The 13,353-nt window shown below is 45.2% G+C and overlaps 1 protein-coding gene across 6 annotated transcripts in view; it reads left to right on the top strand.

The window, feature by feature from the left end:
* The window catches only part of ACACA (acetyl-CoA carboxylase alpha), a 219,633-nt gene that overhangs the window by 22,553 nt on the left and 183,727 nt on the right, over positions 1–13,353 (top strand). For 5 of the 6 annotated variants that reach the window (XM_067472024.1, XM_067472023.1, XM_067472021.1 and 2 more), the window contains 2 exons: positions 2,689–2,735; positions 4,006–4,258. In XM_067472024.1, the coding sequence (XP_067328125.1) occupies positions 4,032–4,258 (227 nt within the window). In that variant the 5' untranslated portion in view covers positions 2,689–2,735; positions 4,006–4,031. The remainder of the gene's footprint in view (positions 1–2,688; positions 2,736–4,005; positions 4,259–13,353) is intronic. The other variant, XM_067472025.1, reaches the window with a different exon arrangement.

Genomic DNA, 13,353 nt, shown 5'->3' with positions numbered 1-13,353 from the left:
ATTGCAGCGCACCCAAATACCTGGGAGTCACTCTGGACCGTGCCCTGACCTACAAGAAGCACTGCCTGAATATCAAGCAAAAAGTGGGTGCTAGAAACAATATCATACGAAAGCTGACTGGCACAGCCTGGGGATCACAACCAGACACAGTGAAGACATCTGCCCTTGCGCTATGCTACTCTGCTGCTGAGTATGCATGCCTATTGTGGAACACATCTCACCACGTTAAAACAGTGGATGTGGCTCTTAATTAGACATGCCGCATTATCACGGGGTGTCTGTGCCCTACACCACTGGAGAAATTACACCGCTTAGCCGGTATTGCACCACCTGACATCCTCCGGGAAGTAGCAGCCAATAGTGAAAGGACCAAGGCAGAGACATCTCCAGCTCATCCCTTGTTTGGGTATCAGCCAGCACGTCAATGTCTTAAATCAAGAAATCGTTTTCTAAAATCTACAGAGACACTTGCTGGAACACCTCAGCAAGCGAGAGTCCAAAAGTGGCAGGCTCAAACCCAGAACCTCAATCAATGGCGGATACCAAATGAGAGACTCCCTTTTGGGCACATAGAAAACTGGGCGACTTGGAAGGCGCTGAACAGACTGCGCTCTGGCACCACGAGATGCAGAGCCACCCTTAAGAAATGGGGCCACAAAGTGGAGTCCACGACGTACGAGTGTGGAGAAGAGCAAACCACAGACCACCTACTGCAATGCAACCTGAGCCCTGCTACATGCACAATGGAGGACCTTCTTGCAGCAACACCAGAAGCACTCCAAGTGGCCAGATACTGGTCAAAGGACATTTAATAGAATACCAAGTCTGCAAACTATGTGTTTTGTTTGTTTGTTTTTCATGCAATACAACTGTTTTGGTTCACTCCTGACACAATAAATAAATAAATAGGTCTCTCTATGTTGGTCACCCATTTAATCATGCATTCCTTAACAGTTTCTGTCTTTGTCGCCCATTCAAGCGTTTCGTTATAAATATTGCCTATATTTTTCCTGACTCTCCTTAATATTCGTTCCCAGAAATCATCTTTCTCAATAATACCTAAGTCTTTGTCTTTATAAGGGGCTCCACTGGCTGCCATTCATTTTCCGAACCCAATTCAAGGTGCAGGTTCTTACCTACAAAGCCCTGAACGGTTTGGGACCTGCCTATCTTCATGATCGCATCTCTGTATACGAACCCACACGTTCTCTTCGATCATCTGGAGAGGCCCTGCTCACGCTCCTATTGGTGGGGATGAGGGAGAGGGCCTTTTCGGTGGTGGCCCCTCGACTCTGGAACTCACTTCCTAAGGATATCAGGCATGCCCCAACTTTGGCAGTCTTTAAAAGGAGCTTGAAGACGTGGCTGTTCCAGTGTGCCTTCCCAGAATAATGATCTCATAGCACTTTGTCCTCTAAAGCACTTTATATATTTAGGTCTGCTCGTATGTTCCCACAAACTGCCCCATCACTTTTTCACCCATGTCCAGCATTATTTTCAGTCTTTTAATTTTAATTACATTGGGCCTACCCATAGTTTTTAAAGTGTGTTGTCCTATTGATATTGTATGTGTTATTGGTGTATTGTTTTGTTATGGTAAATTGCTTTGTATTGTGTCTGTTATTGCTTGTATTCTTGTATTTTGGGCTCGGCCTCATGTAAGCCGCACCAAGTCCCTTGGGGAGATGGTAGCGGGGTATAAATAAAGTGTGGTTGTTATTATTATTATTATTAAAGTATTATTTTAATTGTAAATATTGAAACCAGGAAAATGATTTAAATTGTTGGGCTATTTCCTCTCTTGTTTTCAATTGTAACCTATTTACAATTGAAAACATAGTCTGAGGATGATGGTCCTCCAAGGTCGGTGTTCTGACGTGGGTCCGTCGGTGACTGTGGAGCCCTATTCTTGATCTGCATGTTCTCCCGCAGTGAGGGCATCGGTTTCCAGGTGGAAGCCGGTCCTGGTCAGGATTGGCTTGACGCGCCTTCCTCTTGGCATGTTTTCTCTCTTTCGCCCTCCATTTGTGCCTCTTCAAATTCTGCAGCACTGCTGGTCACAGCTGACCTCCAGCTGGAATGCTCAAGGACCAGGGCTTCCCAGTTCTCAGTGTCTATGCCAGAGTTTTTAAGGTTGGCTTTGAGCCCATCTTTCAATCTCTTTTCCTGCCCACCAACATTGTGTTTTCCGTTCTTGAGTTCGGAGTAGAGCAACTGCTTTGGGAGACGGTGATCGGGCATATGGACAATGTGGCCAATCCAGCGGAGTTGATGGTGGAGGACCATCGCTTCAGTGCTTGTGGTCTTTGCTTCTTCCAGGACGCTGACATTTGTCCGCTTGTCCTCCCAATAGATTTGCAGGATTTTTCGGAGGCGGCGCTGATGGAATCGTTCCAGGAGTTGCATGTGACGTCTGTAATCTATTATCTTTCCTGATTAGAGTATCTTTGAGAAATTATATTTTCCCAGAGCCATTCATCCAACATAGCCAGTACCCTGGTTTTGGAAAGTGTCTCTAGGAGACGTTACTCTCTATTTTCCATTAATTTCCGTGCCGTCTCCTCCGACTGGCAGGTGCTCATTGAACGTTTTGAATGTCAACCGCTAACTAATCCTTTCAACCTGAGATGCCTGCAGTCCAGACTTCCACCTGAATCTAATCTCCTTGTGTTGTATTTTCCTTTTCAGTTCCTTCTGGCAGTGGATAACAACTCAGATAACAAAGATCGTCAGAGGTGAGCTTCCTTTAACACTCGCTGGTGCGATATTGTTAGAAGCGCCTCCAGCTCAAAAGTGTTTATTATTTTTGTGTGTGTGTGAAAAGCACAACAACTTTATAAACAACTTAGACGAAGGGTTAGAAGGCATGATCATCAAGTTTGCAGACAACACCAAATTGGGAGGGAGAGCCAATATTCCAGAGAACAGGAGCAGGATTCAAAACCATCTTCACAGATTAGAGAGATGATTGGCCAAAACTAACAAAATGAAGTTCAACAGGGACAAATGCAAGATACTCCACTCAGGCAGAAACATCCATAGAGTACTGTGGACTCAAACAACAATGGATCCAGACCAAACTTGGCATGAATAATCAATATGCTCAAATGTGAACACTGGTGGAGTTTGGGGAAAATAGAGCGTGGCATTTGGGAGCTGTAGTTGCTGGGATTTATAGTTCACCTACAATTACTGAGCATTCTGAACTCGACCAATGATGGAATTGAACCAAACTTGACACACAGAACTCCCATGACCAACAGAAAATACTGGAAAGGTTTGGCGGTTTGTGTTTTGGAGTTGTAGTTTACCTATAACCATGGAGCACTATGGACTCAAACGATGATGGATCTGGACCAAACTTGGCACGGATACTCCATATGCCCAAATGTGAACACTGGTGGAGTTTGGGGGAAATAGACCCTGATATTTGGGAGTTGTCATTGCTGGGATTTATAGTTTAGCTACAATCAAAGAGCATTCAGAACCCAATCAACAAGAGAATTGAGCCCAACTTCCCACACGGGACTGAGAGCCTCCCTATCAATTTATTGACCTCGGATCACACAATTCAATGCCATGCATTCATAAAAGTGCGATTAAAAACAGTCAACATTATAATATAAAAACACATATAAAAACAACTAAAACATGTAGTCACTGATGTTAAAATCTTGTTAAAATCATTTTCCAGTAATATTGTCTGACCATTCCATGTTCATCATTCATATTTTCATGTTATCTATTTTATATTTTATTGTTGTACATTTGCATTTTTGTACTGCTGGGCTTGGCCTCATGTAACCCGCCCCGAATCCCCTTGGGGAGATGGTGGCGGGGTATAAATAAAGTATTATTATTATTATTATTATTATTATTATTATTTTACTGACAAAAAACCACAGTATGTCACAGCAAACGAGATCTGTTGTTGTTGTTGTTGTGGCTGTTACCCAGCCAGATCAGAGGAAGGCTTCACATTGTTGTTTCCTCTCCCTCCTCTAGTGCTGCAGTCCTACTTGGGAGGCGCCATGGGCGATCCGTCTCCGGTGGACAAGTTGCTGGAGCTCAACGCTCACTCCCGCTTCATCATTGGCTCTGTATCGGAGGATAATTCTGAGGATGAGACCAGCTCTTTGGTGAAAATTGACTTGATTGAGGATAAAGAGCAGTCGCTGTCGCCCGGTTCGGTCAGTTCGGACTCTCTTTCCGACCTCGTTCCCTCTGCCATCCAAGATGGCCTCGCCATCCATATGAGGTACAAAGACATTCGGTGCTAATTCATTACTCTCTGTCTGGTTGCTTTTCTTTTTGCTACTCCAGAACATATTCGGAGTGTTGGGTCGACAATTGCAAAACTGGGTGGCCTCCAGATTCCACTTTTTAGTGTTTCATTGATGCTTAGGTTGGGTTGCTGTGAGATTTGTGAACATAAGCCCTCCTATGTTCAGCGAGGCCTTCTCCAAAGAATGCATGTCCAGGATCATCCTGTTTTCCTGTTCTGAAAATGTATTATGGGAACGTGTTGTCAAATCACTGGGTTGCTGTGTGTCTTCTGTGCTGTCTGGCCATGTTCCAGAAGCATTTTCTCCTGACATTTTGCCCACATCTATGGCAGGCATCCTTAGAGGTTATGAGGTCTGTTGGAAACTTGGCAAGTGGAATTTATATATCTGTGGAATGTCCAGGGTGGGAGAAAGGACTCTTGTCTGGGTTGCTGTGAGTTTTTCAAGCTGTCTGACCGTGTTCCAGAAGCATTCTCTTCTGACGTTTCACCCACATCTATGGCAGGCATCTTCAGAGGTTGTGGGGTCTGTGGGAAACTAAGAGAATGGGGTTTATATATTGTGGAATGTCCAGGGTGGGAGAAAGGAGTCTTGTCTGGGTTGCTGTGAGTTTTCCGAGCTGTCTGGCCGTGTTCCAGAAGCATTCTCTCCTGACGTTTCGCCCACATCTATGGCAGGCATCCTCAGAGGTTGTGAGGTTAGTTGTAAACTTGGCAAGTGGAGTGTATAAATCTATGGAATGTGCAGGGTGGGAGAAAGGACTCTTGTCTGGGTTGCTGTGAGTTTTCCAAGCTGTCTGGCTGTGTTCCAGAAGCATTCTCTTCTGACATTTCACCCACACCTATGGCAGGCATCCTCAGAGATTGTAGGGTCTGTGGGAAAGTAAGAAAATGGGGTTTATATATCTGTGGAATGTCCAGGGTGGGAGAAAGGACTCTTGTCTGGGTTGTTGTGAGTTTTCCAAGCTGTCTGGCCATGTTCCAGAAGCATTCTCTCCTGACATTTCATCCACATCTATGGCAGGCATCCTCAGAGGTTGTGGGGTCTGTGGGAAACTAGGAAAATTGGGTTTATATATCTGTGGAATGATGTCCAGGGTGAGAGAAAGAACTCTTGTCTGCTTGAGGCAAGTGGGAATGTTGCCATTGGCCACCTTGATTAACATTGAATGACCTTGCAGCTTCAAAGCCTGGCTCCTTCCTGCCTGGGAGAATCCTTTGTTGGGAGGTGTTAGCTGGCCCTGATTATTTCCTGTCTGGAATCCCCCTGTTTTCTAAGTGTTGCTCTTTATTTACTGTCCTGATTTTAGAGTTTTTTAATACTTGTAGCCAGCTTTTATTCATTTTCATGGTTTCCTCATTTCTGTTGAAATTGTACACCTTCTTGTGGATTTCAGTCGCTTCTCCATGTAGTCTGATGTGGTGGTTGCGAGAGTGGACCAGCCTTTCCGTGTTCTCCAATAATGTGCTGTGTCCAGGTTGGTTCATCAGATGCTCTGCTATGGCTGACTTCTCTGGTGCCTTTCATGTTCCTTGATTCACGTTTGGGCAATGCTGTGTTTGGTTGTCCCTCTGTAGACTTGTTCACAGCTCCACGGTATACATGCACCACCTTGGACATTGCACAGATACATAAACCCCAAATGCCTAGTTTCCCACTGGAATGGAAATCATCTATCTATTGGAGAGATGGCAAGCTATTTAACCTCAGTAGACTGAAAGCCAAAACCAAGGTTACAACAACATCTGTTATAGAACTCCAGTTTGCTGATGACAACGTTGTCTGTGCACATTCAGAAGATGACCTACAACATATGTTATAGAACTCCAGTATGCTGATGACAACATTGTCTGTGCGCATTCAGAAGAAGACATACAAGCCACTCTAAACACCTTCGCAGAAGCATACAAGAAGCTCGGCCTGTCATTGAACATGGAGAAAACCAAAGTGCTCTTCCAGCAGTCACTAACCAATCCATCTGCAATGCCAGAGATACAGCTTAATGGGGTAACATTCGAAAATGTTGACCATTTCCGCTCCCTTGGCAGCCACCTCTCCACAAACATCAACATTGACATTGAAATACAACACCGCCTGAGCTCTGCGAGTGCAGCATTTTTCCGAATGAAGCAGAGTGTGTTTGAGGAATGGGACATCCATGGGGAAACCAAGGTGCTTGTTTACAAAGCTGTTGTCCTCCCAACCCTGCGCTATGCCTGCGAGATATGCACAGTCTACAGACGCCATATGTAACTCCTGGAACAATTCCATCAGTGTTGCCTCCGGAAAATCCTGTAAATCTCTTGGGAAGACAAGCGGACAAATGTCATTGAGCTGGAAGTAGCAAAGTCCACTAGCATTGAAGTGATGGTTCTCTGCCATCAACTCCGCTGGACCGGCGACGTCGTCCGGATGCCCGACCACCATCTCCCAAAGCAGTTGCTCTACTCCGAACTCAAGAACGGAAAACAGAATGTTGGTGGACAGGAAAAGAGATGGAAAGATGGGCTCAAAGCCAACCTTAGAAACTGTGGCATAGACACCGAGAACTGGGAAGCCCTGGCCCTTGAGCGCTCCAGGTGGAGGTCAGCTATGACCAGCAGTGCTGCAGAATTTGAATAAGCATGAATGGAGGGCGAAAGAGATAAACGTGCCAAGAGGAAGCCGCATCAAGCCAATCCCGACTGGGACCGCCTTCCACTTGGAAACCGATGCCCTCACTGCGGGAGAAGATGCAAATCAGTAATAGTGCTCCACAGCCACCTACAGGCCCACCGCCAGGACACCTCACTTGGAGGACAATCTTACTCGGACAACGAGGGATCGCGTAAGTAAGCAAGTTTCCAACAGACTTCACAACCTCAGAAGATGCCTGCCTGTGGGTGAAAGGTCAGGAGAGAATGCTTCTGGAACGTGGCCAGACAGCCTGGAAAACACACAGCAACCCAAAGATTTTGGCCATGAAAACCTTCAACAACACAATACGTGTGTTTTGTTTTGTTTTAATCTGCAAACTGGCTTTGAAGATACTTAGGTTGTTTTAAGTCCCAAGCCATTTGCAACCGAGAGAGGCATTGATCTAGCTCAAGTGTGTAAGCTCTCTTCTGGCAAACCGTGACCCTACCTGACTCCGAGGTGGCACCACACATTTCATCATTCTCCAAAATATCTGGAGCTTTTTCCCTGGGTTTTGCTGCCTTTTGTGATGCAAATGGCACGCTTGCCAAACGAGTATGCCAATTTGCTGCAGAGAGTTTCCCAAGTTGGCCTTGCGCATGCAAGTGTTCCTGAGGCCATGTGGCTGGTTACTGACTGTCTGCTGGCTCTGGGCACTGAATCTCACACCACAAGCAGGTGAAGCGGGAGAAGAGGACACACTGTTTGTCCTCGTTGATTACCCAGGATAGATATTGGGACAGTGTGGGTTGATCTTTCTGTTAAATTACTCTGCCAATAAGAAAGAATGGCCAAAGATTCATAGAGTCCACCATTATGACAAATGCAACAGTGACAAATGCAAGAGACTCCACTTAGGCAGAAAAAAGGAAAGAGACAGAATGGGGGACGCATGGCTTGAGAGCAGTACGTGTGAAAAAGATCTTGGCGTCCTCGCGAACAACAAGTTAAACATGAGCCAACAATGTGATGCTGTGGGGAAAAAAGCCAATGGGATTTTGGCCTTCATCAACTGGAGTTTAGTGCCTAGATCCAGGGAAATCATGCTCCCCATGCTCTATTCTGCCTTGGTTGGACCACACCTGGAATATTGTGTCCAATTTTGAGCACCACAATTGAAGGGAGATGTTGAGAAGCTGGAATGTGTCCAGAGGAGGGGGACTAAAATGATCAAGGGTCTGGAGAACAAACCCTATGAGGAGTGGCTTAAAGAGCTGGGCATGTTTAGCCTGCAGAAGGGAAGGCTGAGAGGAGACATGATAGCCATGTATAAATATGTGAGAGGAAGCCACAGGGAGGAGGGAGCAAGCTTGTTTTCTGCTTCCTTGGAGACTAGGACGCGGAACAATGGCTTCAAACTACAAGAAAGGAGATTCCATCTGAACATTAGGAAGAACTTCCTGACTCTGAGAGCTGTTGAGCAGTGGAACTCCCTGCCCCGAAGTGTGGTGGATGCTCCTTCTTTGGAGGTTTTTAAACAGAAGCTGGATGGCCATCTGTCGGGGGTGTTTTGAATGCAGGTTTCCTGCTTCTTGGCAGAATGGGGTTGGATTGGATGGCCCAGGAGGTCTCTTCCAACTCTAGGATTCTATGATTCCATGGATTCAAAAGCATACAGTAGCAAACGCAACAAAGTTCCAACTGACAGTTTATTTCCCTCATGCCTCACCCTGCCTCTCCCCTGCATTGCTCCTGTTTCCTTGGCAATCCCCTCCCAGATTTCTGTATACACAGGAAAGGTCTATGTCATGGTCTAATTTCCTGGCTTCACACCTGGCTCCTTGGCAGAATAGGGTTGGACTGGATGGCCTAGAAGGTCTCTTTCAATTCTATGATTCTGTGTTCAGCAGTGGAACTCTCTGTCCCAGATCACATAAAGACACTAAATGGCCAGATTCCATCTGAACATCAGGAGGAACTTCCTGACTGTGAGAGCTGTTCAGCAGTGGAAGTCTCTGACCCGGAGTGTGGTGGAGGCTCCGTTTTTGGTGGTTTTTAAACAGAGTCTGGATGGCCATCTGTCGGGGGTGCTTTGAATGCAATTTTCCTGCTTCTTGACAGAATAGGGTTGGACTGCATGGCCCACAACTCTTCCAACTCTAGGATTCTATGATTCTAATTGCGCATCATCCCCACCAGTCTGGAGAACAAGCCCTATGAGGAGCGGCTTAAAGAGCTGGGCATGTTTAGCCTGACGAAGAGAAGACTGAGAGAAGACATGATAGCCATGTATAAATATGTGAGAGGAAGTCACAGGGAGGAGGGAGCAAGCTTGTTTTCTGCTGCCCTGGAGACTAGGACGCAATGGAACAATGGCTTCAAATACAGGAAAAGAGATTCCACCTGAACATTAGGAAGAACTTCGTGACTGTGAGAGCTGTTCAGTAGTGGAACTCTCTGCCCCCGAGTGTGGTGGAGGCTTCTTCTTTGGAGGCTTTGAAACAGAGGCTGGATGGCCATCTGTCGGGGTGTTTTGAATGCAATTTTCCTACATCTTGGCAGAATGGGGTTGGACTGGATGGCCTACGACGTCTCTTCCAACTCTAGGATTCTATGATTCTATGACTGTGAGAGCTGTTCAGCAGTGGAACTCTCTGCCCCGGAGTGTGGTGGAGGCTTCTTCTTTGGAGGCTTTGAAACAGAAGCTCGATGGCCATCTCTTGGGGGTGTTTTGAATGCAATTTTCCTGCTTCTTGGCCGAATAGGGTTGGACTGGATGGCCCACGAGGTCTCTTCCAACTCTAGGAGTCTATGATTCTATGACTGTGAGAGCTGTTCAGCAGTGGAACTCTCTGCCCCGGAGTATGATGGAGCCTCCATTTTTGGTGGTTTTTAAACAGAGGCTGGATGGCCATCTCTTGGGGGTGTTTTGAATGCAATTTTCCTGCTTCTTGGCCGAATAGGGTTGGACTGGATGTCCCATAAGGTCTTTTCCAACTCTATGAATCTATGATTATTTGTCTCTCATGACCTAATGGAAGAGTTTCCACGTATCTCTAAGGTACCTATTGATCTACTCACATTTGTGTTGGTTTATTGACCTCAGAGGCATAAAAATAAATAAATGAAGCGTGCTGCCTTTGATCAGCTTCGAAGCCCAGAGCGGCACTTAAGGATTTATCGCTATTTCTAAAAACTATATACAGGAGTAGCCAAAGACACATCTTTCCTCTTAGCCATACATTGCTGGAAGAGAACATGTGCTGTTATCTCGTCTCTGGAATGTGTGACTCAACAGGAACTGCTCAAAGTTACACTCTAGGCATTAATCATAGCTCTGTGCATTTAACCCTTGCACAAAATTACATTTCTACACCGAGCATAGAGTTTAAACTATGAACAATATTTCATCACATTTCAACCACAGTACAGACAATTTGCTAGATATCATTCTCCATTGATGGGATAGGGCAGCCCTTTCACTGTACTTGGACAGTGCATTGGCTTGGCAGTTTCGTAACTGACCTCTGTGCTTGCTCTGTATATGCTATTTTTATGTCATTTTTAATTATTTTAAAGAAAACAATGTGGTTTCTAGCCACCCCAGACTTCTTTAAAAGAGGATTACAGCTGGATTTGCTAATGGGGATTCACTTGGCTGTTATTAATGTTGAAGAATACACCTTTACTCCGTAGTGTTCTTAATTATGTACATTATGTACACTCTCCCTGGAATGGGACCACACCACTTCATTCCACTTTCTTGGAGGCGCCATATTATTCCAGTAAAGCAAATAAGAACTTGACCATGCCTGGCTCGAGAGCAGTACGTGTGAAAAAGATCTTGGAGTCCTCGTGGACAACAAGTTAAACATGAGCCAACAATGTGATGTGGCGGCAAAAAAAGCCAATGTGATTTTGGCCTGCATCAATAGGAGCATAGTGTCTAGATCTAAGGAAGTAATGCTACCCCTGTATTCCGCTTTGGTTAGACCACATCTGGAATATTGTGTCCAATTCTGGGCACCACAATTCAAGAGAGATATTGACAAGCTGGAATGTGTCCAGAGGAGGGCGACTAAAATGATCAAGGGTCTGGAGAACAAGCCCTATGAGGAGTGGCTTAAGGAGCTGGGCTTGTTTAGCCTGAAGAAGAGAAGGCTGAGAGGAGATATGATAGCCATGTATAAATATGTGAGAGGAAGTCATAGGGAGGAGGGAGCAAGCTTGTTTTCTGCTTCCCTGGAGACTAGCACACGAAACAATGGCTTCAAACTACAAGGAGATTCCATCTGAACATGAGGAAGAACTTCCTGACTGTGAGAGCCGTTCAGCAATGGAACTCTCTGCCGCAGAGTGTGGTGGAAGCTCCTTCTTTGGAAGCTTTTAAACGGAGGCTGGATGGCCATCTGTCAGGGGTGATTTGAATGCCATTTTCCTGCTTCTTGGCAGGGGGTTGGACTGGATGGCCCACGAGGTCTCTTCCAACTCTTTGATTCTGTGATTGACCCAAGTTGGTCCATACCTTAGTTACATCTAGACTGGATTACTGCAATGCAATCTACGTGGGGCTGCCCTTGAAGACAGCTCGTAAACGGCAAAGATCGGCAGTCAAGATACAAACTGGAGCTAGTTATAGGGAGCACACCATCCCCTACTAATTCTGCCAGTAAGTGTCCAGTCCCAATTCAAAGTGCAGGTTATCTATATAAATAAAAATGTAATGTTTGTTTGTGGGATTAACATAACTCAAAAACCACTGGACAAATTGACACCAAATTTGGACACAATACACCTATCAGGCCAACGAATGACCATCACCCATAAGAACACTGAAAAACACAACAGAAGGGACTTAAAAGGCCTAAAAAAAGCCAAAAGACGCTACAGTGCATCTGCAAAACCACATCTGTATGAATAAAAATGTAATGTTTGTTTGTGGGATTAACATAACTCAAAAACCACTGGATGATTGGACACCAGATTTGGACATAAGACACCTATCAGGCCAACGAGTGACCATCACTTATAAAAATACTGAAAAACACAACAGAAAGGACTTAAAAAGCCAAAATTACATTACAATGCATATACAAAACCACATATATACACATATAAACAGATATATACACATACAAGACACATATACACAGACTGGGCCACAGCATCGCGTGGTAGGGGACGGCTAGTCTATATAAATAAAAATGTAATGTTCGTTCGTGGGATTAACATAACACAAAAACCACTGGACGATTGGACACCAAATTTGGACACAAGACACCTATCAGGCCAATGAGTGACCATCACTCATAAAACACTGAAAAGAGACTTAAAAGGCCAAAAAACCCCAAAAGACTCTACAGCGCATGCGCAAAACCACGTCTATATAAATAAAAACGTAATGTATTGTCGAAAGCTTTCATGGCCGGAATCACTGGGTTGTTGTAGGTTTTCCGGGCTATATGGCCATGTTCTAGAGGCATTTTCTCCTGACGTTTCGCCTGCATCTATGGCAAGCATCCTCAGAGGTAGTGAGGTTTGTTGGAAGTAGGAAAAATGGGTTTATATATCTGTGGAAAGATCAGGGTGCGACAAGGGACTTTTGTCTGCTGGAACTAGGTTTGAATGTTTCAACTGACCACCTTGATTAGCTTGGAAGTGCCTGGGGGAATGTTTTGTTGAGAGGAGATTTGATGTGCCTGATTGTTTACTCTCTGTTGTTTTGCTGTTGTAATTTTTGAGTTTTTTAATACTCAATTTATTTATTTGTCGTGTCAGAGCAACCAGTCCATTATATATTACATTTCTAACAGAACAAAGCAAACAGACAGAAAAATACACAACTTGTGAGTTTGGTAGCTGGTTAAATGTCCTTTGACCAGTATCTGGCCACTTGGAGTGCTTCCGGTATTGCTGCAAGAAGGTCCTCCATTGTGCATGTGGCAGGGCTCAGCGTGCATTGCAGCAGGTGGTCAGTGGTTTGCTCTTCTCCACACTCGCATGCCGAGGATTCCACCCTGTAGCCCCATTTCTGAAGGTTGGCTCTGCATCTCGTGGTGCCAGAACGCAGTCTGTTCAGCGCTTTCCAAGTCGCCCAGTCCTCTGTGTGCCCAGGAGGGAGTCTCTCATTTGGTATCAGCCATTGGTTGAGGTGCTGGGTTTGGGCCTGCCACTTTTGGACTCTCGCTTGCTGAGGTGTTCCAGCGAGTGTCTCTGTAGATCTTAGAAAACTATGTCTAGATTTAAGTCGTTGGCGTGCTGGCTGATATCCAAACAGGGGATGAGCTGGAGATGTCTCTGCCTTGGTCCTTTCACTATTGGCTGCTACTTCCCGGCGTTAATACTCAATGTAATGTAATGTTCATTTGTGGGATTAACATAGCTATAAAACCACTAGATGAATTGACACCAAATTTGGACACAGTACACCTATCAGGCCAACGAGTGACCA

This window comes from Anolis sagrei, chromosome 11 (assembly GCF_037176765.1).
Source record: "Anolis sagrei isolate rAnoSag1 chromosome 11, rAnoSag1.mat, whole genome shotgun sequence".
Taxonomy (NCBI): Eukaryota; Metazoa; Chordata; class Lepidosauria; order Squamata; family Dactyloidae; genus Anolis; species Anolis sagrei.
The sequence above is the reverse complement of the archived record's forward strand: the minus strand, read 5'-3'. Positions and strand labels throughout refer to the sequence as shown.